This window comes from Arvicola amphibius, chromosome 7, assembly GCF_903992535.2.
Source record: "Arvicola amphibius chromosome 7, mArvAmp1.2, whole genome shotgun sequence".
Classification (NCBI taxonomy): domain Eukaryota; kingdom Metazoa; phylum Chordata; class Mammalia; order Rodentia; family Cricetidae; genus Arvicola; species Arvicola amphibius.
This window is the reverse complement of record NC_052053.1, coordinates 22,844,591-22,869,239: the sequence shown is the minus strand read 5'-3', so window position 1 is coordinate 22,869,239 and position 24,649 is coordinate 22,844,591. Positions and strand designations below refer to the sequence as shown.

Here is a 24,649-nt window from a genome sequence, read left to right as displayed (position 1 = left end):
TGGTATGTGGAAGTTAATTTTTCCTAGTTTTTGTATGTTTAAGAATTTAATAGAAAACTTAAGTCCTACACACCCCATGATCTAAACTCTTTTGTTTGTGACTATGACCTTATCTTAGTAGTTAGAATCGCAGCACTTTCTGTATAGATGGTAAAGGTATAAAGAGCTATTTCTGTTTTGTGTGTGTCATTGTGTATTAAGCTCATCCGTTTGTGGGTAGAAACCAGAGATCAGTATCTGGTATCTTACTGTCTTCCTCTATCACCTTCCACCTTGTTTTTTGAAATAAGGTCTTTACAGTCTCTGAATGAACTGGAGCTCACTGATGATGGGATAGATTGGTTAGCCGTGAGCCCCTGGACTCTTCCTGTCTTTGTTTCACAGCACAGCTGTGCATCACCATATTTTGCTTTATATGTGGGCGCTACAGATCTAAGTGCAGACCTTCTTTCTGAGCAGAAAATATTTTACCCACTGAGAAATTTCCCCACCTCTAACTTATTTTTTGACGTAGGGTTTTTAGCCTAAACTGGGTTTAAATATTTGAGGATGACCTTGACTTTCTGTTACTCATGCCTCTACTAGATGCTGATATTGTAAACTAGGATTGCAGAAAGCCTCAACCACCCAGTTGTATGTATTTCTGCATGCTAGGCAAGTAAGTATTCTGCCACCTGAGCTGTATATCTCTAGCTCTAACCCCCCCCCCCCCAATTTAGAAGTCTTCACAGCTAGCAGGAGTTGGGCTGAGATAGGTATTTAGGTTTGTTTATTTTATGTGTATGCGTGTATATACTTCTACCAAATGTGTATAGGAGTCCAGTGAGGTCAAAGGGGGCATCAGATCCTCTGGAACTGAGGGCAGATTGTTAACTGCCATGTTGGTGCTGGAAACCAACCCAGTCCTCTGTCAAGAGCAGTAAGCAATTTCATTGCAGAGTCATCTCCAGTCCCAAGTGAATTATTCTTAGTTCAAAGATACTGTTAAAATAACTAAGCTTATAGAAGGTTCTTTGCAGAGAATGGCTTGTGTATAAACCTGAGTCTTAAAATATTTTTATTATATGATAAAGACAAATTTCGGATAATAAAAAAGCCATTGGATTTTCTGAGCTATTTATGTGAAATTTCTAACTCTGGTGGTCTTGTTTTATAATAGGTAGCATTTGTTCAATATGTACAGTGTCATCAAATCTCACAATACTTTGAAAGTAGTATCGCCATTTTGTAGATAAAAAGCCCCAAGCATTAGAGATTAAATAATCATACCATTTATAGTGATTTCATCTTACATCTTATATTTTATCTTTTTTTTACAAATTGAAGTTGGCTTGTACTGAAAAATTAGGTAGTAGTCAGTTTATTTCCTACAAAACTTCAGTGTTTTGTTTTGTAAAGTGGTTGGTGAATGTTACTAGAAAGTGTGTTAAATACGTTTGTGTTAAGAAATATATTAAGATACAGGATAAGACTTGAGTTTGGGAAACTATCGGTTGATATGGATAGGCAGGATCTTTTTTGTTAGTCTCATAGTGTGGTTTGTATCTACTATGTTACAGTATGACTTGACAACCTGAATAATGAAAACCATTATTAAGTTAATAGGACAGTCATCTGCAGTGTTATGATAGGAGACAAAGCAGAATCAGAACTTGGTCAGGTTTAGTGTGACACAGATTGTAATTCCACTATGGGGGCTGAGGTAGGAGATCATAGTTGCAAAGCCATTCTGGGCAATTTAGTGTGATCTGTCTCAAAACTAAAAATAGCAAAAAAAAAAAAAAAAAACTATATAGCTCTGACTGTCATGGAGCTAACTGTGTAGATCAGTTTAACCTTGAACTCAGAAGTCAGCCTGCCTCTGTCTCCTGAGTGCTGGGATTAAAGGCATGAGCCACCTGTGCTTAAGTAAAATAATTTTTTAAATTATAGTTTAAGGCTATATCTCAGTGGTACAGCACTTGCCTGGCATGTGAGAGGCCCCAAGTTTAGTCTCCAATACTACAAGAAGAAACAAAACAACTGCTTCTGGGTTGTACGGTTACTTCCTCTGCTTTATAAATTGTTAGCTTTTCAAATTTGGTTAAGTGAAAATCCAAGTTTTACACTGACAGGCAACTTGTGGTAGGGGTCAAACAAAATTGTCCTCATAATCAGGTAACAGAACTTTCTTGCTTCAAGTGTTTTCCATTAACTTATAAAACAAATGTGTATGTGTGTCTGTGTGTGCCTGCATGTATCTGCAGATGCCAGAAGGGGTTGGAGTGTGTTCCTTGGAGCTAGAGTTAAGGCATTTGTGAGCTGCCCTTCATTGATGTGGGTTTCTGGATTCCAGTCTTCAAGCAGCAAGTTAACTGCTGAGCCATCTCCCCATCTTCTCTTTTGATTTTTGATAGAATGCCTTGCCATGTTGCCCATGCTAGCCTGGAACACATAATCTTCCTGCCTCAACCTGAGTGCTGGAATTGTAGACATGCATTATCATTCAAAGCTTTAGTTATACTCCAGTTTTTGCTGTTATAGATAAGTTGGAAGGATAGTGCTAAGGCTGACCAAGGAAAAGGTACAGTACAGACAGAAAACAAAGGGATAATGCTGGTCAAAAGAGTAAAAATGGGCATGATTAAAAATCTGCTAATCAGCCCACAATGCCCTACAATGCTTTCAGAGCTTCATTAACAACAGCCTCTGGCCTTTTAGTCATTTCATACTGCTTATTTATTTTTGTTTGTTTTGAGACAGGTTCTCTCTGGAACTTACTATGTAAACCAGGCTGGCTTTGAACTTAGGTCTATCTGCCTCTGCCTCCTGAGTGCTGAGATTAAAGGGACGCATCATGACGTCTAGCTGTTGTTTGTTCAATTAAAAAATTGTATTTTATTTATTTTGTATACTGTATGTGGGCACTTGTAGAAGCCAGAGAATAACTTAATAATTTAAAAGTTAGTTTTCTCTTCCACCAGGTGATTTCTGGGGATCAAACTCAAGTTCATGAGGCTTGGCAGCAGGTATTTTTAATACAAAGAGCTATTTCATAGGTGCTGACAACAGCTTTCTCTTCCTATTAAATGTATTGGGCATGTCTATAATTGTGTACCTTGTCAATTGCCTGTGTAAGCCAGAAGGGTATTTTTCCCTGAAATTGGAGTTATAGACAGTTGTGAGCCACCTGTTAATGCTCGTATCAAGGGCCCCCCCCAAACAAGACTACCACAGAGCTGGTATCTGATGCAAACACACTAGGGTTTATTAATTACAAGTTAGCTAACCCTCTGGCACAGTGGGTGGGGGAGAACCACCCGAGGCTTCAGGTTAAGGGAGTTTTAAAGGGAAAATCCCACAAGCCTTGGCATTTTGTGATTGGGTAAAAGTATACAACTTCTGAATTTGTTGGTTGGGGTATAGGGGAATTTTAAAACAGTGACTGTCAGCAAACAAGAATTTCAAAACAGCAGTTCATCAGATACCCACAAAGATGTTTGAAACAAGCAGGTGTTGTTTGGACACCCTAGTGGGTCACTTTGACCAGGGCTGACATAGTTTCTTGGAAGTGTTTATGACTTTGCCGGGCTTCATTCACTCCCCTAGTTAGGTCCTGTCACAAATGGAGTTCTTTTTCAAAATGGAGTTTGTTCTGCTCCTTCACACCCAATATGGGTGCTGGGAAGCAAATTTGGGTCTGCTGCAAGAATATTATGTGCTTTCACCTACCGAGCAACTGTCTTTCTCTGCCCCCATTCCTTGAACTATCTAACCTTGTACTTCATTGCTCCTTGCTCTCAATCTCAAACAAAACAAAAAGGAAAGCATTAAGATTCATTTAGTCCATTAGTATTCTGAGTAATTGCTTCCTTCTCCCTCTAGTTATTAGGTCATTTGTTTTCTTCTTTGGAAGTATGTGTTAAGCCTGCCTTCTGTCCATTTCATTTCTTTTCTTTGGGTTCTCAACATTATCTTGGAGTCAATTATCTTCTTGTATCTTAACTGGTTGCCTAGCTTTCTTTGGGGGATTTTTGTTTGTTTTTAACTGAGGTTGTTTCAAAATCTTGAGTAACTGCTTAACTTGATAGCATTGGCTTGTAAACTGGGGGTTGGTCTTCCACAAAGGCAGGAAAACTAACTTTTAAGTTCCTTTAGTGGCACAAAAAGTACAGAAGTTGTAAGTGAAGGGATTAATGTAAACAGAGATAAAAATTCTGTTGGATACTAATTGTTTTATCTCTGAAAACTCTAGAAGAGCCTTGGAGTGAGAGATCCTGCATACATACACCTGAACAGAGGATACCAGCGCTTTCACTGTTTGGAATAGTCTGCTTTTTGCACTTATTACTTTCAGAACTCTTTCTGGATCCATTGTGCTTTGAATCACACTCTTCGTATTTCTGGCTTTTATTTTTAAAAAATGCTTTAATATCTTTGTGTACTTTTTTTCACTTTCAGTTATCAACGAGTCATTTCAAATACTACCTGTTAAGCTGTCTTCAGTCTTTTTTGGAACTTTTGACAGTTTGGTATTTCCATAACATTTTGAGGTTAATGTTTTTTTTCTTTTTTGAGACTTTTATTTTGTGTTTGTGTAAAAGAACATCTTGTGGGGACCATTTCTTACCTTTCACCATGTGAATTCTGGGGATTGAACAGTCTTATCACTGGCCCAAATTTTTATGGTTTTGTAATCATTATTTTCGTCCTTCTATGTAGGTGTGATATTAATTATCCTAGTTCGTATTTGTGTGCTCTATTTCTGCCGGGGTGTAAGTGTAATGAGTAGCATTGGTTTAATTTGTAGTTGAGTCTAAACTGTAATACTGCTTGTTTGCCTAAAACCACTAAAGTAGTAGATTGCCACTGCTTTGTGCTTAGAGACCTAGAAGCCTGTGTGGTTTCTTCTCAGTAGTACTGCATCAACCATAGAAATTTTTTGTTTGTTTGTTTTGCATTTTATTTTGTGTGTGTGGTGCAAGTGAGCCACAGACTGCATCTGAAGGTCAGGTAGAAGATTGTGGGAATTGGTTCTCTTCCATGAACCATGTGGTCCAAAGGGTCAAGCTCAGATACTAGACTTGGAGGCATGCCAGCCATCTTGTCCAAGCTCAGTTTTGGTTGGTTGGTTTTGAAGGCCTTATCCCATAAAGGGGTCTCAGGCTTTTTGTAACTTCTCAGCAGACTACTTTTGCATTTTACTAACTGAGCAAAATCCAATTTAGGGAAGCTTTTTTTTTTTTAATCTTATTAGTGCTCTGTCTTAGGCAGACTCTCTCTGCCTGATTCTCTTGAAAGGTGAGAGTTTCTCAGTTTCTACTCCCCTTCTTGTCTTCTGCCCATTCTGGAGTCTAGAGTACAGTCAGATTTTATGTAAGCCCCTGTCCTTTGTGCCAGCTGATCTCTGCCTTTAATTGGCAGAAGGGATAGCTGAGTGGGTTTCATAACCCTCTATCAATACAGAATCATTGCAGGAAATGCAGTTTCTTAGCCTTTCCTTAACAACAACCAATTTCCATCATGTTCTTTTGAAGGGTTTGGAAGTTGGCTAGGCTTCTCAAGATTCTCTTCTTTTTTTTTTTTTCTTTTTTCTTTCTTTTTTTTTTTTTTTTTTTTTGGTTTTTCGAGACAGGGTTTCTCTGCAGCTTTTTTAGACCCTGTCCTGGAACTAGCTCTTGTAGACCAGGCTGGCCTCGAACTCACAGAGATCCACCTGCCTCTGCCTCCCGAGTGCTGGGATTAAAGGCGTGCGCCACCACCGCCCGGCTAAGATTCTCTTCTTATGTGTACTTAGGCTTTGCCTGCATGATTAATGCTGTTAAAAAACTATCACAAACTTCCAGTGATTACAGTAGGTCTATACTGTTTCATTAATGAGACTTGTATTTAACAGGCAACTTGGTAGATGGCACTTAACATCAGATGGAGACTTAATTTTCAGATTTTTAACAACTGGTGATGACAGATTTCTTAGGGAATTTACATGAAAGAAAACTTAAAGATTATTTCCGTGGAATAGATGTAAATACATTTAATGCTGTTTGAGTGTTGTGTCTGTGCGCGCGCGCACCTGTCTGTCTGTCTGTCTGTCTGTCTGTCAAGACACTTTGGGTAGTGTGTAACAGACAACCAAAGGCATGAACTAATTGTAGAGAAAACTCTGAAGGGCTTCCTAGGATTCTCAGATGAATGAAATTATCCACAGCAAGAGGAAGTTCATCTTTCTTAGTAGCTACTGAGTACACCAATATGGGAATTGGTACACATACATAACTCTTGGTGCATTTGTCAGTCTCTATTAAAATGGCTTTAAATCTTAGAATAAATAAAATTTTATTTATGTACTTATTTTTAGATTTTGAGGCAGGGTTTCTCTGTGTAGCCCTGGCTATCTAGAAACTTACTGTGTAGACCAGGCTGCCTCAAACGCACAGAGATGATCTATCTCTGCCTTCTGAATGCTGGAATTAAAGGTGTTTACCACCACACCTGACCTAAAATAAATTTTTAAAAATCTGAAAAAATGCTTTATGGTGAGGGAGGATACATTAAAAATACAAATGATTCAGTAAATAGTAATAATTACAGAGTCCTTATCCAGAGATTTCATCTTGGGAGTTGAGAGTTCAGTAGAATGACAAGTTCAAACCCCTATTAAGATTGTAATGATTTTGTGGCTCATTATGTTCCTTCTGCATTCAGAACAATTCGTAGAGATCAGAAAATGCAGTCCCTTGTACCAGTGAGTGCTTGCTTGTTCTTGAGGGACAGGAGCATAGAATTCCATATTTTCCATGACTGGGAATTTCTTGTAAGCCTCAAAGTACAGTTCGGTGTAATGAAAGTTGCATTTCAGTCTCAAGTAACTGTATACAAATGCAGTGCTCTGTGTTCTACCTCTTATTCTTGCTTATGCCTTTCCTTTTCTCTTATGGTGTTTAGCAGTTCTTATAGTTTATTCTCCACCAGGATACAGCTTCTTAATATTGTTTTCTGCTTAACTTAACCATTCCTTTCTTTAAAATTAATTGTTCAGCACATAGTAAACATTCCATAAAAATCTATTAAGTGAATGAGCTTTTAATAAATTCCTTCTAGATCTTTGTTTGGTAGACAATTTTCAAGGACTACATTTTATTTCTTGCTATTTTTTGTACTTCTGACCTACAACTTATGCAACCAAATTATGTAAGTTTTCATATAACACTTACATTGTCAAAATTCAATCAGTTTATGTAGTAGCATTGCCAAAAATAGCTTCATACAGTATCACATTTCTATCTCTCGAAGGACTCTGCCTCTCTGCCTCCTCTCCAGAGGTTTGTACTGAACAGACATCCTACTAAGTTGCTTTGTAAAAGAAAGAGCTAGGATTTCCAGTGCAAAATTACTTCACTTCTTTCTAATGAACAGTTTTGTACGGACTTAACAAATATGCTATATAGATGAGAAAAAGCAAGTGGTAGGGAGATTTCTGAGTTAGGCCACCGTACCCTCTATTATCTAACATCTGCAATTTCTAAAACAGCATAGGCACTGTTGTTAATTATCCTGGGAAATAGGTATGCTGCTATGAGCCTTTAATCCCAGCATTTATAAAGTAGAATTAGGCAGATCTCTGTAAGTTCCAGGCTAGCCTGGTCTACACAGTGAGTTCCAGGAGAGCCAGAGCTACATAGTGACCCTTGTCTCTAGACGAATTTATCATGGCATGGTAATCCTAAACTAGGATCCTGCAGATTATAAATTTAGACTTTTCTAGGTAATTGAAGTATGTGCATCTTACTTAAAAGGAAATTAGTCATTTTATTCCGTTTTTACCCCATTCTGGTGGTTGGTTGGTTTGGTTTTTGCTCTTTGTTTGTCCTAGGATTTGTTTACCTTCATATTTCTAAAAGATTTGTGTGTACTGTTACTTCAGGATGTTTTTTCATGCAGTTCTTTTTGGTTATCATTATCTTTGTCTCTTTAATTCCTCTTCTTTATGGCATAATAAAATTGAGTAGCCTGTTTATATTATTCTGACTAAATATTAGCAGTCATTCAAAATAGAAGAATACCTTCTTTCCCAGATTAACACAATTGCCTTTAAATTTTTTTTTAACTTTTTTTTTGAGACAGGGTTTCTCACTGTGTAGACCAGAATATCCTCGAATTCACAAGAGATCTGCCTGCCTCTGCCTCTCGAGTGCTGGGATTCAAGGCGTGCACCACCACTACCCAGCTGCCTTTTAAAAATATTATAAATTAATTTATTTTGTGTGTATGAGTATGCATGTATATGGTCAGAGCAACTTGAGAGAGTCGGGTCTCTATTATATGAGTCCCAAGGATCAAACTCAGGTTGTAAGGTTTTGCATAAGGTGTCTTTGCCCACTGAACCGTCCCACTGGTCCCACAAAAATAACTTTTAAGATCTTTTGGGCCAGGCGGCACATGTTTTTAATCCCAGCTCTTGAAAGATAGAGGCAGGCAGATCTCCGTGTTTGGGGTCAGCCTGGTCTATAGAGCAAGTTCCAGGTCAACCAGGGAAACACACAGAGAAACCTTGCCTCAAAACAAACAAACAAATAAATAAAAATTTAAGAAAAAAAGATCTTTTAAGCTGGTTATTGAAGGTAGAAAAGGAGGGTAAGGCAGTAAACTTGAAAACTGTTGGCACTGAGTGCCTCCTGTGTACCTGACAGTGAGACTAAGTTTCCCAATAGTTGCTCTCTTGTCAAAACAAACTGGCCTCAGTTTTTGTCCTTAGAATATCAGAAATAAATCAATAAACCATGTTTATCCTGGGTTTATTTTATTTTGGGTTGGTAAGCAGGATCTGGAATTAGTGCTGCTTTGTTGGATATTTATTATAATGATAGATATTTGTTGCAGTTGAGTTTATCCCTAGACTATATGCAGTGCCATTTTGTCCTGGACCCAGTAATGCAAATATATTTTGCTTGCTAATATGGTACTGGAATGTATAATATTTTGTCACAATGCTCATATCATAGTGAGTTTTCTTGAGATTTTTTTTAGTAGGTTTGATATTCTGCAGTAGTCATTTAATTTTATGGCTCCCTGATCAGTATGAGGGTTTTTTTTAATACTAATAATTTTCTCATTAAAATAAAAAGATCTTTTGTTGTAGGTACTTGGTTTTCCAATTGTACCCGCCCATCGTTTCTTCCACACTGCCCATGAAATATAGTTTCTACATGGTGCTTTATTTCTTAGAACCTCTCCTTCCTTTTTCCTACTCCAGTGTGACCCGTTGTTCCCTAAGCTTTCCTGTTGCTGTTCTCTTGAATGCTCCCCTTTGTCACAGCTTCCTAGGTTCTTTATGTGGTTGTTTCATGCTTCGCATGTTTACTTTGGTAGGACATGGTCTTCACTTGAGATACTGTGGTGGGGCTTTCTCTGTGGGAGTGCTGAGATATGCCCTCAGTCCTTTTTGTTCTTTGATTTAACCAATCAAATGTTTTGTTCTTTAGCTCACAGTCATGGATTAGAATTCATGGCTCTACATGCTTTTCAGTACTTCATGCTTTGTTTAATAGTTGACTATTGCCAGATTTCTCTGGTTACTGTCCCTTTGTGGGGCCACTTTTCTACTGTGGCAGACTGTAGAATCTTCACTTTGTTTCTGTTTCTGAAATTTCACACTGAAATGGTTGTGGCTTGAATGTGAAATGCCCTCTGGAGGCTCATGTGTTAGAACATTTGGTCCCAGCTAGAGCTGTGTTGAAAGGCTGTGGAACCTCTAGGAAGTGGAGCCTTGCTGGAGGCAGTGGGTCACTGGGGTGAGCCCTTTGGTTCGTCAACCTCACGTCCCGCTGCCCTGCTGTTCTCAGTCTGGTGGGCTGTACGCCTTGAACTGGAAGTCAGAAGAGCGGCTTCCTTTTCTTTAGGTGCTTCTGGTTCGTGGTTTTTTTGTTGTTTGATTTTTGGTCACAGCAGTGCAGTGTTAAAATGGTGTTGTTTACTATGCTGGATCTCGCTTTCTTCGTTTCATTGTGGAGGTTGTGTGTTTCAGTTGTAGAAAGGTAATCCCTGGCAATTTTTTTCTTGTTAGACCACAATCAAATGGTAATCCTTTTGAACAATTCTTTTCATGTTACATTTATTTTTTCCTTTTCTGAGGTTTCCTTGGTTTATTTCAGTTTTTATGCTTAGTCCATTCCAATGTTTCTCATTTTTTACGTGTATTTCATTTAGAAGCTCCACAACTCTTACAATCCTGGTTGCATATTCTCAAACATCTTTATTTTGATACCTTTGAGGATGATAATCAAACTTTTTCTCCCCAATTTCTTTCTTGTATCATCTCTTTATTGTCATTATTTGATTCGTCCTTTATATAATATCAATTCATTGAGTATTTAGTTTCGTTTTGATTGATGTTTGTTACTAGGAAAAAGCAAGTTAGATAGTTGATAAATAGCAATCTTGGGGGCGGGTAGGATAGTTCTGGTGAGCTAGGCTGGGGTTTTTTTTTGTTTTGTTTTTGTTTTTTTTCCTGTTTGCCCTCCCTCCTTTTTTCCTTCCTCTCCCTGCGCCAGGAATCAAACAAGGCCTCGTGCATGCCAGTGAAGCACTCCTATATTTTTGGTTGTGATCCTAGTCTTGGCTGAGCCATCACTTCAGCCCCACGAAGCACTCTTACTTTGAGCTATACATGGTTATCCTGTTACATTTTTTGAGAATATGCCAAGTGTTATTATTTGGAAATCTTACCTCTGATTTTTGTTTGTTTCTGTTTTAAAACTTTTTAGGTTTGTTTTATGTGTATGATTATTTTGCCTTCATGTATATATGTGCACCATGTATATGCCTGCAGGTGGTTGTGAGTTGTCATGCAGGTGCTGGGAATGGAACCCAGATCTCTGCCCTCTTAACTGCTAAGCCATTTTTCCTGTCCTGACCTCTTGTGTTTCTTAGTGATTTAAAAATAGAAAATTATAATTCTCCTGACAACATTGGAAAATGGGACTATAAAAGAGACTTTGGGTCTCAATAGCAAGTATAAAGATTTTTAAAAATTCCTCATACTGATCCATTTGTGAAAATTACAAAAATGATAATGATGATAGTGGGGAATAGATAGTATATCTGTGAGATCCCCTACCCACCCCTAATGGTTAAATATTCTGTCTTTGAGGGAATGGAGTTAGGCAAGAATGTGAGATTCTACTTCTCCAAATATAGGGATTAAGTGTTTGTGTGTGTGCAGGTGCACTTGGAGGTCAAAGGTCAAAAACTCTGGTATCTCTCCTCAAGAGTTATATTTTCTGTTTGTTTTTTCATGGTGGGGGAGGAAGCAGAGAGAGAGACAGAGACAGAGACAGAGACAGTCAAGTCTGTCACTGGACTTGGAACTTAGCAAGCAGGCTAGGTTAGCTAACCATACTTAGTCCAACTCCTCATGGCTGGGATTAAAAGGACATGTCACCCCATTGCCTTTTTGTGTAGCTAAGGATTGAATTTAAATCATGTAACTTACTTCAGTACTTTGCTGACTGATCTGTCTTCCTAGCCCTCTCCAAATGAACGTTTTTAATTGAATGGAACTTTTTAGCTCCATGTGTCATCTTTTTTTTTCTCTCCATAATTTTTTTGATTGTAGTAAAATGACATTATGTAGAATTTATCATCCTAATTGTGTTTAAGTGTACAATTGATTTTATTAGATATATTTATTTGACATATAACCATTATTACTACCCATCTCCATAGTTCTTTTCATAATATTAAAGCTATGCACACTTTAAGTGGTAAATCTTGACTCCCCTTGGTAACTGCCCTTCTGTTTTTTTGTCCTTAAGATTTTGACTATGTTAAATAGATAGGTGAAATCATATAATAGTTGTCTTGTGACTGACTTGTTTAAGTATAATTTCTTCAAGACTGATTAATATTCTATCATGGGTCAGAATGCCCCCTTTAAAGCTTTTTTAAAATATTACATATATTTTATTTTATTTTGGGATTTTTGAGAATAGGGTCTTTCTGTGTATCTCTGACTGTCCTGGAACTTACTGTGTAAACCAGGCTGGCTTTGAACTCAGGTCTGCTTGCCTCTGCCTCATGAGTAATGGGATTAAAGGTATACACCACCACACCCAGCTTATTTTGGTAGGTGAGTGATGTGTATGTTCATGGGTGTGTGTGTGCCACAGCATATGCGTGGAAGTCAGAGACGAGTTTGTAGCAGTTGATTTTCAACCTTGTAGATTCCAGAGATCCAGCTCAGATTGTCTAGCAAGGCACCAGATAACCTTTACCTGCTAAGTCATCTTGCTTGGCCCTCCCTCTCTTTTAAGGTTGGTTGATATGAGTTATATGTATGTACCACATTTTACTTAGCCATTTACCCATTTATCGGTAACATCTGAGCTCTGTTGTGAATAATATTGCTCTTTTGGGGATGTACATATAATTTCAGGACCCTTATTTTCAGTTGGTTAGATTGGGTTGGCTTGGTTTGGTTGATGCCCAAAAGTGGAATTACTGTGTTCTCTGATAATTCTGTTTTTATTTTTGAGGAATTGTCATTACTGTTTTCATAGAAATTGTATTTTGCTCTAATGTCTTTTTTTTTTCTTCCTTTTTTTAATGGTTTAAGTCTTTGATTCACTTACTCTCGCTTTAGTGACAGATTTTTGTTCTGTGGTGATAAGGTTAAATACTTTGTTTCTAGTTCTTATATCTTTCTGGTCCCTAGATTATAACATCATCCTTTGCTGAGTTTCTGGACCTGTCCTACTTCAGTTCCCCCTCAGTGAATTTTTTTTTTTTTTTTTGATTTAAGTTTCCGGTTATGTTTATGAGGCTTTGAAAGGTGAGCAAAAGGACTGAAGATAGAAGGTAGCCTGTTCTCAGTAGTTCCTGATATGGTTGCTTTAACCACATCCGGTATTGCTTTCAGTCTTATTTCTCATTTGCTGAAAATTTCTTAGTTACATAATAAGACACTTGACATGTTGTTTTCTTATTTACTACAGACTTATAAGTTATCTAATATTTGCTGTGTCATAGCCAGAAACAGACTGATATGTTTGTATTCTTTCACAGTGTCAAAATTTATTTAATAACAAATTCACAAGCTACTTAGGCTTTATTGGTTTTATTTTGCTGATTACCATTGATTTCACAAGTACTTTATTATATTCCAGTCTTAATTAGTAATATCTGTTAACAAACCTGGTCATGCATCCCATGATACACAATGAATACAGAAAAACCAAAAAAGGGTTAAAGTGGCCAGTAATGATGGTGAAGGTGTAGGTTGATACTATTGTCAATCACAAGTAATTAAATAACAGGTTAGTGTGAAGTCTAGGCAAGGATCCCATGACTGGGCTTAGTTTAGCTTTAAAGTGGGCAGGCATAAGAACAGAGCATGGTGGTGCATGCCTTTAATCCTAGCACTTGGGAAGCAGAGGATAGCCTGGTCTACAGAGTGAGTTCCAGGATAGCCAGGGCTACACAGAGCAACCCTGTCTTGAAAAACAGAAGAAAAAAAAAAAGACCCAACCAAACAGAAAAACCCTAGGGCATGGAAGAATACTGCTAATCTCCCAAATCCCAATGATGTGCACCACAAATGGTCATAAGTTGGTGTTGCCACTATACCATGGTTTTAGGTATCCTTCCTTTTTGTAAGCACTTAGTTATTAGTTTGTACCCTGTAGTTGTGCAGTATGACTGGGGTTGTTCTTCCCATAAATTCTGTCTATCCAGTATAGTTATCTGCCTGTCCAGACAGGTTACCTGCTCATTTTGCCTTAATATTTGTGCTCAAAGTAGTCTAGCAAAAGGGACACTACAGCTTTGTACAATGGAGTAACTTGGGCAGGGCATAGCCTGTCCTGCTCTCTGTTCATCCTTTTAATGTCATTGTCTGATATGTCTTTAAGGTGAAGATTAATTCAATAAATTCTTTTGTTGTATATTTAAGTTGAAAGATGTGGTTCATACAAAAGTTAGTTGATAATTATGACTATACTGAAAGTGTACATTTTGTCGTACTTAATTTTGAATGGTTTGGTAAAGCAGTTTTATACTTAATCTAAGCTGCACATGAATTATATAGTGAAGTAACTATATTTGTCTGAATTCTAATTTGCAGGAAGGGAAAAATTAGCTTTTGATCTTAAAATAGTTGATAATGCAAGCTTATGGAGATTATATTGGTGTCTCTTGATTCTCTTTGTAGTCTATGGATTTATAGATCCCTACCCCAAGGGAATTTTTTTAAGTTTTTAACTTTTTAAAATATTTTTATTTTTAACAATTTTTACTTTGAATTGTTGGGGCTTGGTATGTGCAAGTGAGAGAGAGAGCCAGAGACATACCCTGTAGCTGGAAGACTTCATGTGCAGTTGTGAACTGTTCGGTGTGGGGGCTGGGAACTGAATCCATAGCCTCTTTAAGTATAATATATGCTTTTAACCATTAAGCTATATATCCAGCCCTTAAATTGTGTGATTGTATGTTTGTGTGTGCTAAGGTGTACACGTGAAGATGAGAGGACAATTTATGTGAGTTAGTTCTCTCCTTTCACTGTGTGAGTCCTGGGGAGTTAAACTTGGTCCTCCCCTTGGTAGCAAGTGCTTTATGCTCTGAGCCTTCTTGCTATGCTAGCCCAGGGTTTTTTGACTTAGAAAGACAGTATGTTTGTATATATATGGTGTTGGTAATAAGAGACAATCTAATTTCCATTGACAGAATGGGAAAGTAAGGTATGTACACCTATGCAGTGATATGCTGAGAAACTAACATGAGAGAATCTAACAAATGTTAAGCAAATGAACCTAGAACTACACAAGAATCTGTATCCTGCTACCTTCTGATGGAGACAATGACTCAAGAGGCAGTGACTGAGAAAGAAAACTTTATTAGCAGCAAACCAGCATTATTAGTATTTGGCATCTGTCTTCAAAGACCATCTTGCCTTTTGTTTTGAAAGTATTTTATGTTTTTTTTTTTTTTCAAAAGATGATCTCTTGATATCAGACTGGTGGGTTCCTTAATTGAGCATTCGTTTGAAAAATGGATGCTTCTACAATTTGGGCCACGTATTCTAATCTTCACATAGGTCAGCACAAATTCCAAGCTTAAAAGTAAAGATGTAAATGATCAAGGTTTCTATGCTGACCAAAGTAACTTACATTTAGTATTTGGTTTTGCTCACTATTTCTGGAAACAACCTTTCAGGTATGACTTTCTCCGATAGGTTGGGATGGTAAGTTCTTGGATTAGGAGCAAACAGGAGCAGAGAGAAAAAAAAATTGAAGAATGTTGTCTTGGGTGCTCTTAGATCCAGACAGAATTATTTTGTGTTGCGATGCTGTAGAGCTAGTGATGACTATTGTGTGTTAAGTGCTCAGTGAAGAAAATTTAGGAATTTAATTATGAATCTGCAAAAGTGGAAAGCACGTGGTTCCACATTTTACATGACCTGAATTTAACATCAGGTGTTTTTATCACATATGCTCCACCTTATTTTTTTAAAAAATATTTATTCTGTATACAATATTCTGTCTGTGTGTATGCCTGCGGGCCAGAAGAGGGCACCAGACCCCATTACATATGGTTGTGAGCCACCATGTGGTTGCTGGGAATTGAACTCAGGACCATTGGAAGAGCAGGCAATGCTCTTAACCTCTGAGCCATCTCTCCAGTCCCTTCACCTTATTTTTTGAATCTTTGATTAAACCTGGAATTTAGAAATTTCTGCCAGCAAACTTTTTTTTTTTTTTTTTTTTTTTTTTTTTTTTTTTTTTTTTTTTTTTTTTTTTTTTTTTTTTGTTTTCGAGACAGGGTTTCTCTGTGGCTTTAGAGTCTGTCCTGGAACTAGCTCTTGTAGACCAGGCTGGTCTCGAACTCACAGAGATCCGCCTGCCTCTGCCTCCCGAGTGCTGGGATTAAAGGCATGCGCCACCGTCGCCCGGCTCTGCCAGCAGACTTTAAGGCTTTTTGTGTCAATCTTTCCAGGGCTGGGATTACAGGTGTGTTCCTCAAAGCCTTGCTGTTTTTGTGAGTGCTGTTGAGTGAATTTCGGTTTTTATGCTTGCTGCACAACAAGTACCTTACCAGCTGAGCTGGTAAATCACCATATAATTAGTTCCATCTCTGGTTTATATATTTTATAGCTCTTTCCTTTCCGATAGTCCAAGTAAGTTATAAAGGAGGACTAGTAGAGCACTTACAGGATCACTTTGCCAATGACTAATGAGTAATCAGTGGTCCCTTACCCTCACATGGTGTTTGGTAAATGCCAGCTATTACTTTTCTCTGTTAGAGTTAAGAGAGCATATCAGTGGTAAATATAAGGAAAATACTTATTTTGGAGACATGTTTTCCCTGTGTAGTTCAGGCTAGCCTCTCAAGTTCTGCCTCAGGCTCTGGAATGCTAGAGTACAGACATGGGGGTGTGTTACATCCTGTTTTATATTTATTCTTTTATGATTTTCAACTTGTATGTTTTGAGTACCTGTTTTTCACATTGTTTGAGTCGGAGTCTGGCAGCCCTAATAAGCTAGGCTCAGCCACCTGTCCTAACAGACAAATTACACAGGAAAATAATAGAAACAAAGAAGACATACATATACACACACATTCCATTCTCAACATCCAACATAAGTTTGGGTTCATTTCTTTATTTTACTTATTTATATGTGTATGCGTTTGCCCATGGAGGCCAGAAGAGGAGGATAGATACTCTAGAGCTGGAGTTAAAGGTGGTTGTAAGCTTTCTTTTGTGGGTGCTTGGATCTCTGGCCTTTTGCATGTGCAAGCAGCAAGTGTTCTTAACTGCTGATCCCATCTCTCCCGCTTCTAGCTTTAGATTTCAGTAAAAGGCAAGAGGTTTGCATAACTAAACAGTCATGATGAAAGTGTTGTCCTTACCATCTCTGACCAAACATTGTCTGTGCTCCAGTCTCTCCTGCCAGGTAGTTTATCAGCATGTCCGTGTAGATGTAGATGGAGCGGCCCGGCTAGCTTTACACCCGAAATAATTACACAGAAACTATATTCCTTTAAACACTGCCTGGCCTATTAGTTTCAGCCTCTTATTGCCTAATTCTCACATCTTGCTTTAACCCATATTTAGTAATCTGTGTAGCACCAAGAGGTGGTTGCTTACCAGGAGAGATCTTAACCTGCGTCCATCTCAGAGAGGAGAAGCATGGCGACTGTCTGAGCCATCTACCTCACTTCCTTCTTCCTGTTCTGTCTACTCTACCCACCTAAGGTCTGGCCTATTAAATGGGCCAAGGCAGTTTCTTTATTAACGGAATGAAATCAACACAAACAGAAGACTCTCCCACATCATGTCCGGACTGTGTGAAATCTTCTCAGGGGGACACCCAGGCCTGGAGACATTCTAATTCGTTAGGTTTGTTACAGTCTTAACCATCTGATAGCCAAAAGGAGGAGGGTCACAAAGGTCTATCCTTAGAAAATTCTTGCCGGTACAGTATCTATTCTATATTCTAGGCTGTGGTTTAGAAGTACTTTAAATGATCTTGACCTGAAGAAATTCATTGTTGAGAAAGGGAAATAAAGTGATAAGCGAATAACAGGCTGTGGTGTCTTAAGATTATATGAAAAGTGGAATTGGACAGAATAAAGATTTACTATGATGGGCAGAAATTAGATAAGGAATATACAGGTTTCCCAGATACATAAACGGGTTGTAGAGTAAATTTGTTAAAGGATGTGAAAGCAGTGTAAGAGGTGTGTACATTACGAAGGATGGCACAAGAGTCCAGGATAAATGTATGTGAGGAAGAAGTTGAGGCATTGCAAGACAGATCTGTGTGTTGTGTAGAACATCTTTCCGTATCTCTTAAATGGGCATTAGGAAACCTTGACTGGATGTTACCAAACCTCTGCCTTCAAGGAGAAGGGTGGTGAGAGTTTCATAGTTTATTATTGTTGCTAGTAGTTGATTTGACTATTTGATGCTTTTTAATTTTTAAAATTTATTTTGTATGTGCAGAGGGCAGAGGACAGTTCGCTGGAGTCAGTTCTTTCCTCCCTTCCTGTGGAGGTAGAATTTCATCTGTCTCCCAGGTGAATGTTTACTCCAGGCTAGCTGATGTGATAACTTCTTGGTGAATTGGGGATTCTTCTCTGCCTCCCTCTGGATATGGAACTCTGCTCTCAGGCTTGCAAGGCTAACAGCACCTTTACCTGCTGATTTGAGCTGGCCGGGGCCAGTTCTTCAATGGCTCCTTTTCTGTTAAGACACCTGAATTGTGTCTCAAACTAAATGAATATTTTAGAGTAAATTGTTGCTGTATGTAGTTAGGGGTGGGAGGTAAGTGCTTGCTTGTCTTCCCAAATAAAATTAACACAAATTTGCATTTCACAGGAAATCTTGAGCATGGAGTCTAAACCTTCCAGGATTCCAAGAAGAATTTCTGTTCAACCCTCTGGCTCTTTAAGTGCTAGGATGGTGTCTGGAAACAGAGGAACTAGTTTAAATGATTCCTGTCACTCTAGAGACTCTTCCTTTAGACTGGATTCTGAATATCAGGTAGTATTTTAACTTGAATATATATGTACAGTCAAATTCAAAAGGCTTTGGGCACATTTTTTTTTAAAAAAAAGCTGTACCCGAGCATCTTCACAACCTTAAATTATTAAAGTAGAGATAAAATTAATAGCTGATGATTTGGGGGGGCTTCTGAAATTTGGCTAAGAGTATAGTCTTTATAAAATGCTTTCTAAAATTAGAAAACTTATATTAATTAAAATAAATTTTAGCTGAAGTGGTGGGTGTTGCTAGACGGCTTTATCTGTGGATAAATACTTCTTCCAGTGAGAATACTTATTAATTTAACTATGTATATACAAAGCAGTGAGTAAAATAACAATACAGCCGGTAAATACTTTTGCTTTTGTTGTTGGTTGGCTGATCAGTCTGTCTCAGGGTTTCTCTCATTGGTAGGTGTACCTAGCATCCCAGAGTCCATGGGTTGGCCAGTCCCCAGCACAGCCGTCTCACTACCTCCTAACCACCTGCCTTTTAAATCCACATCACCAAGAACCATTAGCTTGATTTTAGCTTGATTTTTTTGAATATTAGTATTTTCTTTGAAACTGAGTAATTTAAAAGGCAGTTTTTCTTAATTATTTTCAGTCTGCATCAGCATCTGCATCTGCATCACCATTTCAGTCCACATGGTATAGTGAATCTGAGATAACTCAGGGAGCACGATCGAGAGTACAGAACCCGCAACGGGATCATGATTCCAAAAGACCTAAACTCTCTTGTACAAACTGTGCATCTACCTCAGCTGGGAGAAATACTGGAAGTGGCTTAAATACAGTATCAGGTAAGAAGTTACTCAGTTTCTGTTAAAAGCCACTTTATTAAATGTTTTGGATCATAGTCTTTTCCCTCTCTGAGATTCTTAATATCTTAATATTTTTAATAAAATAGTTTGCATGTGATAATGGATTTGGAAATGCAGTTAGTTTCCAAAATTTTACCTTAAATTGGTGGTGAAACTGAGTTGACTATTCATTTTACCTTTTTGTTTTACAAAACAGAGAATGTTAGTAGGTTATTAATTAGGTAGAATAACTGTTTTGTCTTTGGTTTGTTTGCTTTTTGGACACAGAGTCTCATTGTATAGCCTTGCCTAGCACAGAATTTACAGAGTAAAGGCATGTGCCACCATACTCGACTCTTAACATTACTATGTATTAGTATGTAGTTCAAATTGGTGAAAGTCATGAGTGTTCTGTTGGTTTTTATGAGAGAGGTTTTTAAAGGGATACTGCATAAGCCACATATGATAAACATTGAATATTTTCTCATCATGTGTCCTTCAACTGATGAACATAGTATATGATACTTTTCAGAAAATATCAGAACTCTTAAATAAAAAAAAGTTGAAAACCAAGAGCTCTACATAAATATACAAGAATGACATTGAACATATTACCTAACCACCGTGGTATTTGTATGATTTATCCATAAAGCCCTGAGCTTCCATATATATTGGGGTTGTTGTTGGTTTTTTTTTTTTTTTTTTTTTTTTTTTTTAAATTTTAGTTTATCAAGACAAGGTTTCTCTTGTGTAGCTTTGGAGCCTGTCTTGGAACTTGCTCTGTAGCCCAGGCTGGCCTCAAACTCACAGAGATCCGTCTGCCTCTGCCTCTCGAGTGCTGGAATTTAAGGTGCCACCACCACCCAGTGCTTCCCTATATTTTATCATTAGGTTTATGTATTCGTGTTATTCAAACAGTCTTTGTAGGAAAGCAGATTTCCTCCTTCTGAAACTCCTCCAGTAAAATGGTAGACAACCCCTACAGCTGTAAAAGGAGACAAAACTTGTGGTAGCACAGTTATAGCACAGATAATAGCACAGAGATAAAATGCTTGTACAGTAAGTGTGAGTGACTCCTTTCAGTTTGTATAGCTAGAACCTCCAAAGGAAAGACATTGCACTTTGGAAGGGCACTAAAGTAGTGAACTGGGTAAGAGCAGACTGACCTTTATAGACACAAATTACTTTGCAGAACCAATTTTGTTCTCTTATCCTATGTGAAGGTATAACATTAAACTCACTGGGTAATTTCCTGCAATGTAGAAGAATAATTAAAGCTAAGAAAGGAAGAAACAAAATAGGTTTGAGAAATAATTTTAGTTTACTTTGTTATGAAATCATATCTAATAAAATTTGGAGTATCATTGCAAAACATACATTAATTCTTACTGTAAAGACTGAAATGTGACAGTAAAAGTATTTCTGAGGTTGATAGAATATATGCTTAGAATATGTAAATGTTTAAGTCCAATTCCCTGCATAGGGAAAATCTTTTTTTCCTGATAAAATTGTATTTAATTCTATAATTACCATATCAGAATAGCTTGGTTTTAATTTTTATTTATTTTGAAACTGAATCTTCTTATGTAGCCCTGACCTAGAATTCACTCTATATATCAGGCTGGCCTTGAACTCACAGAAGCCTGGCTGCCTGTTTCTGCTTCTGCCTCCTAGTGTTAGGATTAAGCCACCATGCCTGACGTTGGTTCTGGTTTGGGTGGTTTTCCAACATCACTTTGACTTTTTATGAAGTGTTCTTTATCTTTAGCAGATTTTCATTTTTGACTCATAATTATTTTAACATAGTGTTATGTTAAATATGGGCAGGTGTAATAGAGAATGAGACATTTAAGTTATGTATGAAAATAGATTTGCAGAGTGCAGGATCTACTGTTTAACATACATAGATTTACCATATCTAAGGTCCTGGGTTTAGTCCCCTGTGTCAAAAAAGAAGAATGTTTGAACAGGAAGGTAATTAAGAAATGATTAGTTCATTAGTGGTGATTTTGTTTTTCTAAACTTGGCTATATAACTGGGGATAGCTGTAATGATATAGTTATCTTTACTGTATTAAATATTTATGAACCTTGAAAGCCTTCTCTGAAATAAAATTTCTTGCATTACTTTAAGATTCTTCTTGGAGGCATAGTCAAGTTCCCAGATCTTCATCAATGGTACTTGGTTCATTTGGAACAGACCTGATTAGAGAAAGGAGAGATTTGGAGAGGAGAACAGATTCCTCCATTAGCAATCTTATGGATTATAATCACCGAAATGGTGATTTCACAACTTCATCATGTATGTATAAACTACTTTGTTAAGTATAGCTTATATGTTAGTACACATGATCTCTGTGTCATTGATAACAATACAGTGGAGGAAATTAAATAAATTTTTATTTCTTATGAACATATCAGAACTGTCTAATTTTTCAGCATCCTGATTTACTTGAAAAAAAATATAAGCAATGTAGCTGGGCAGTGGTGGCATATGCTTTTAATCCCAGCACTTGGGAGGCAGATCTCTGAGTTTGAGGCCAGCCTGGTCTATAGCATGAGTTCCAAGAAAGGCAGGCTATGAAGCTGTTGCCTCAAAAAACAATACAATAAAAAATCAATAGTTTAAAACAGATGTTCTTGAGTAGTCAGATTCTGTCTGCTTTCAAAATTTTTATACATGAAAAAAATTTTTCATATGATAATAAAGTACAATTAGATAATTCTTCCATACTGCAGTACGACTTGTCTACAACAGTTTTAATGTGTACTTCTAACTGAATTATGAAATAACTGTCTGTTGCACCATCTTTATCAGTTATTTTATATGTTTGACTGTATTTGCCCACGTGTATGTCTATGCTCTACTTGTTTGCCTGGTGCCCAGGGAGGCCAGAAGAAGGTGTGAGATTCCCTGGAATTAAGTTACAAATGGCTGAGAGCCACCATGTGGGTTTGGTGAATGGAACCCAAGTCCTCTGATAAAGCTAGTATGCTTAACTGCTGGGCTATCTTTCTGGCTCCCAAATTTACCATTTTAAGGATTAGTTGGAACTGTATTGTTGTTTTGATTTTATTAAAATTTTAAGCATTACAGTTATTGTCTTGGTATGTAGACTTAAGCTTTTCAGAAACCTAAGTAACAAAAGGAAAAGAACGCTAATCAGAGTTAACAAAAGGATCATGCAGAAGTGGGGTTTATGCTTGTTTTAGTCAAATTACAGAACAGGAATACATTCAACCTGTTATAGTTTATCCTTTCTGTGGTCTCCATATATTAGCCCAATAATAAATGTACTTGTTATACAAGGATTATAGGGAGTATTCTTCACAAAAGAGTAATAATGTTTCTTATCTCCACTCAGATGAAACATCCTGTTGAGTTCTGTCCTTATCCTGTTGTTGACCTTTAGACAAGGTCAAACTAAGCCAGCCAGGCCTGGAATTCTGTGATTCTCCTCCCTGCCCCACTTTTGAAAATGCAGATAGCAGAGGCCTGTATTCACTCACAGTTCCAAACCTGTATTAAAGGACTAAGGTGTGCCTGATGAGTAACCAAACTTAAAGAAATCCTTACCTGTTAATAGCAAGGAATATTATAAAAATATAAGGCAATAGCATTCACATAGAATAACTTTTGCATAGAATAAGAATCTTCAAGACTCTTTCTCTGGGATGGTTTTGCTTTTTTATCATTGCACTATTTTACGTGGACTAACATTCTGTGTCAATTCTTGAGAGTCTCCTATTGTATCAGTCTCTCATTAATGTATTTAACTTGCTTCAGCAACTTATTTTTATAAGCTTTCATACTTTGATGTGAATTTGTAGTATTGACTTTACTTGGGAATACTTCAGAATAAATTTTTTCCTATAATAGTTAAGCTGTTATAGATAGCAGTATTCATTCAAACCTAGTCTTTCTATCTGGCAGTAGTCAATAAGTGTACATTTAATAATAATTAAATTATTTCATAATTGGTTGCCTTCCCTTCTTTCAAAAATAGATGTTCAAGAAAGAGTTCCTTCTTCATATTCACAGGGAGCAAGACCAAAAGAGAATTCAGTGAGCAATTTACAGTTGAATTCATCATCCACCAATCACCAATTGCCTTCTGAACATCAAACGATATCGAGTTCTAGGGACTCTAGCAGAAATTCTTTCAGATCACATTTTTCTCCAAGACAATCAGAATCTTTTCGAAATGCTTCACATCCCACATTTTCATATCTTTCAAGCAGAAATGAAACCCCAGTTATAAGCAATTCAGAAAGGGTTGGTTCCTCTCGGAGACCATTTCAAGAATCTTCTGACAATGAAGGTAGGCGTACTACTAGGAGATTGCTGTCACGGATAGCTTCTAGCATGTCATCAACTTTTTTTTCACGAAGATCTGGTCAAGATTCCTTGAATACAAGATCATTGAGTTCTGAAAATTATATTTCTCCAAGAACCTTGACTTCACAGTCTCGGAATAATGGAGCATCGTCTTCTGAAGTCAGTGATAGCAGGACATCTGAAGCTTCTCAGGGATTTAGATTCCTTAGGCGAAGGTGGGGTTTGTCATCTCTTAGCCAAAATCATAGCTCTGAACCAGATGCGGAAAATTTTAATCAAGAATCAGAAGGTAGAAGTACAGGACCGTGGTTGTCTTCCTCCCTTAGAAATAGATGCACACCTTTGTTCTCTAGAAGGAGGCGAGAGGGAAGAGATGAATCTTCAAGAATATCTGTGTCAGATGTCCCACCTAGATCTCATCTTTTTAGAAGAGAATCAAATGAAGTGGTTCACCTTGAAGCACAAAGTGATACCCTTGGGGCTGCTGCCAGCAGACCACAAGCATCTGGAGCAGCAAGCAGTGTTTCTGCAAGTGGCCCCACACCAGATTTGCCTCAGGGTGGAAGAAGTACAGGACTAGCAGGGATTCTTCCTGGTTCCCTTTTCCGATTTGCAGTCCCACCAACACTCGGAAGCAGTCTGACTGACAATGTCATGATTACTGTAGATATTATTCCTTCAGGCTGGAACACAGCTGAAGGGAAAAGTGATAAAGCTAAAAGTGCACCTTCAAGAGACCCAGAAAAACTGCAAAAAATAAAAGAAAGGTAAATTTGAATATTCATTGTACATTGTAAAGCTAGATCAGTTTAAAGTTTTAAAATGGCTCTCATTATCTAGTTTCTTCTTTAAACATGGTGTTACTGAGACTTACAGACAAATGGTGATAATAATATGGTAGGTTCTAGGGTATGAATTTTATCAAGAAACAATCTAAGGTATCTTAATTTATCTTGATACACACAGACAAATTAATTCCTTAATTCTATAGT

The 24,649-nt window shown here is 37.5% G+C and overlaps 1 protein-coding gene across 15 annotated transcripts in view; it reads left to right on the top strand.

Annotated features, from left to right (window-relative positions):
- Marchf7 (membrane associated ring-CH-type finger 7) overlaps positions 1 to 24,649 on the top strand; it is a 39,826-nt gene that overhangs the window by 3,710 nt on the left and 11,467 nt on the right. For 10 of the 15 annotated variants that reach the window (XR_005286178.2, XR_005286180.2, XR_005286179.2 and 7 more), the window contains exons 2-5: positions 18,353 to 18,517; positions 19,124 to 19,319; positions 21,453 to 21,620; positions 23,326 to 24,424. Coding sequence is in view for 11 of the 15 variants with exons in the window: in XM_038336379.2 (XP_038192307.1) it covers positions 18,365 to 18,517; positions 19,124 to 19,319; positions 21,453 to 21,620; positions 23,326 to 24,424 (1,616 nt within the window). In the remaining 4 variants the exon portion in view is untranslated. Of the gene's footprint in view, positions 1 to 17,977; positions 18,052 to 18,352; positions 18,518 to 19,123; positions 19,320 to 21,452; positions 21,621 to 23,325; positions 24,425 to 24,649 lie in introns of all 15 variants that reach the window. The other 5 variants (XM_038336386.2, XM_038336388.2, XM_038336387.2 and 2 more) reach the window with 2 other exon arrangements.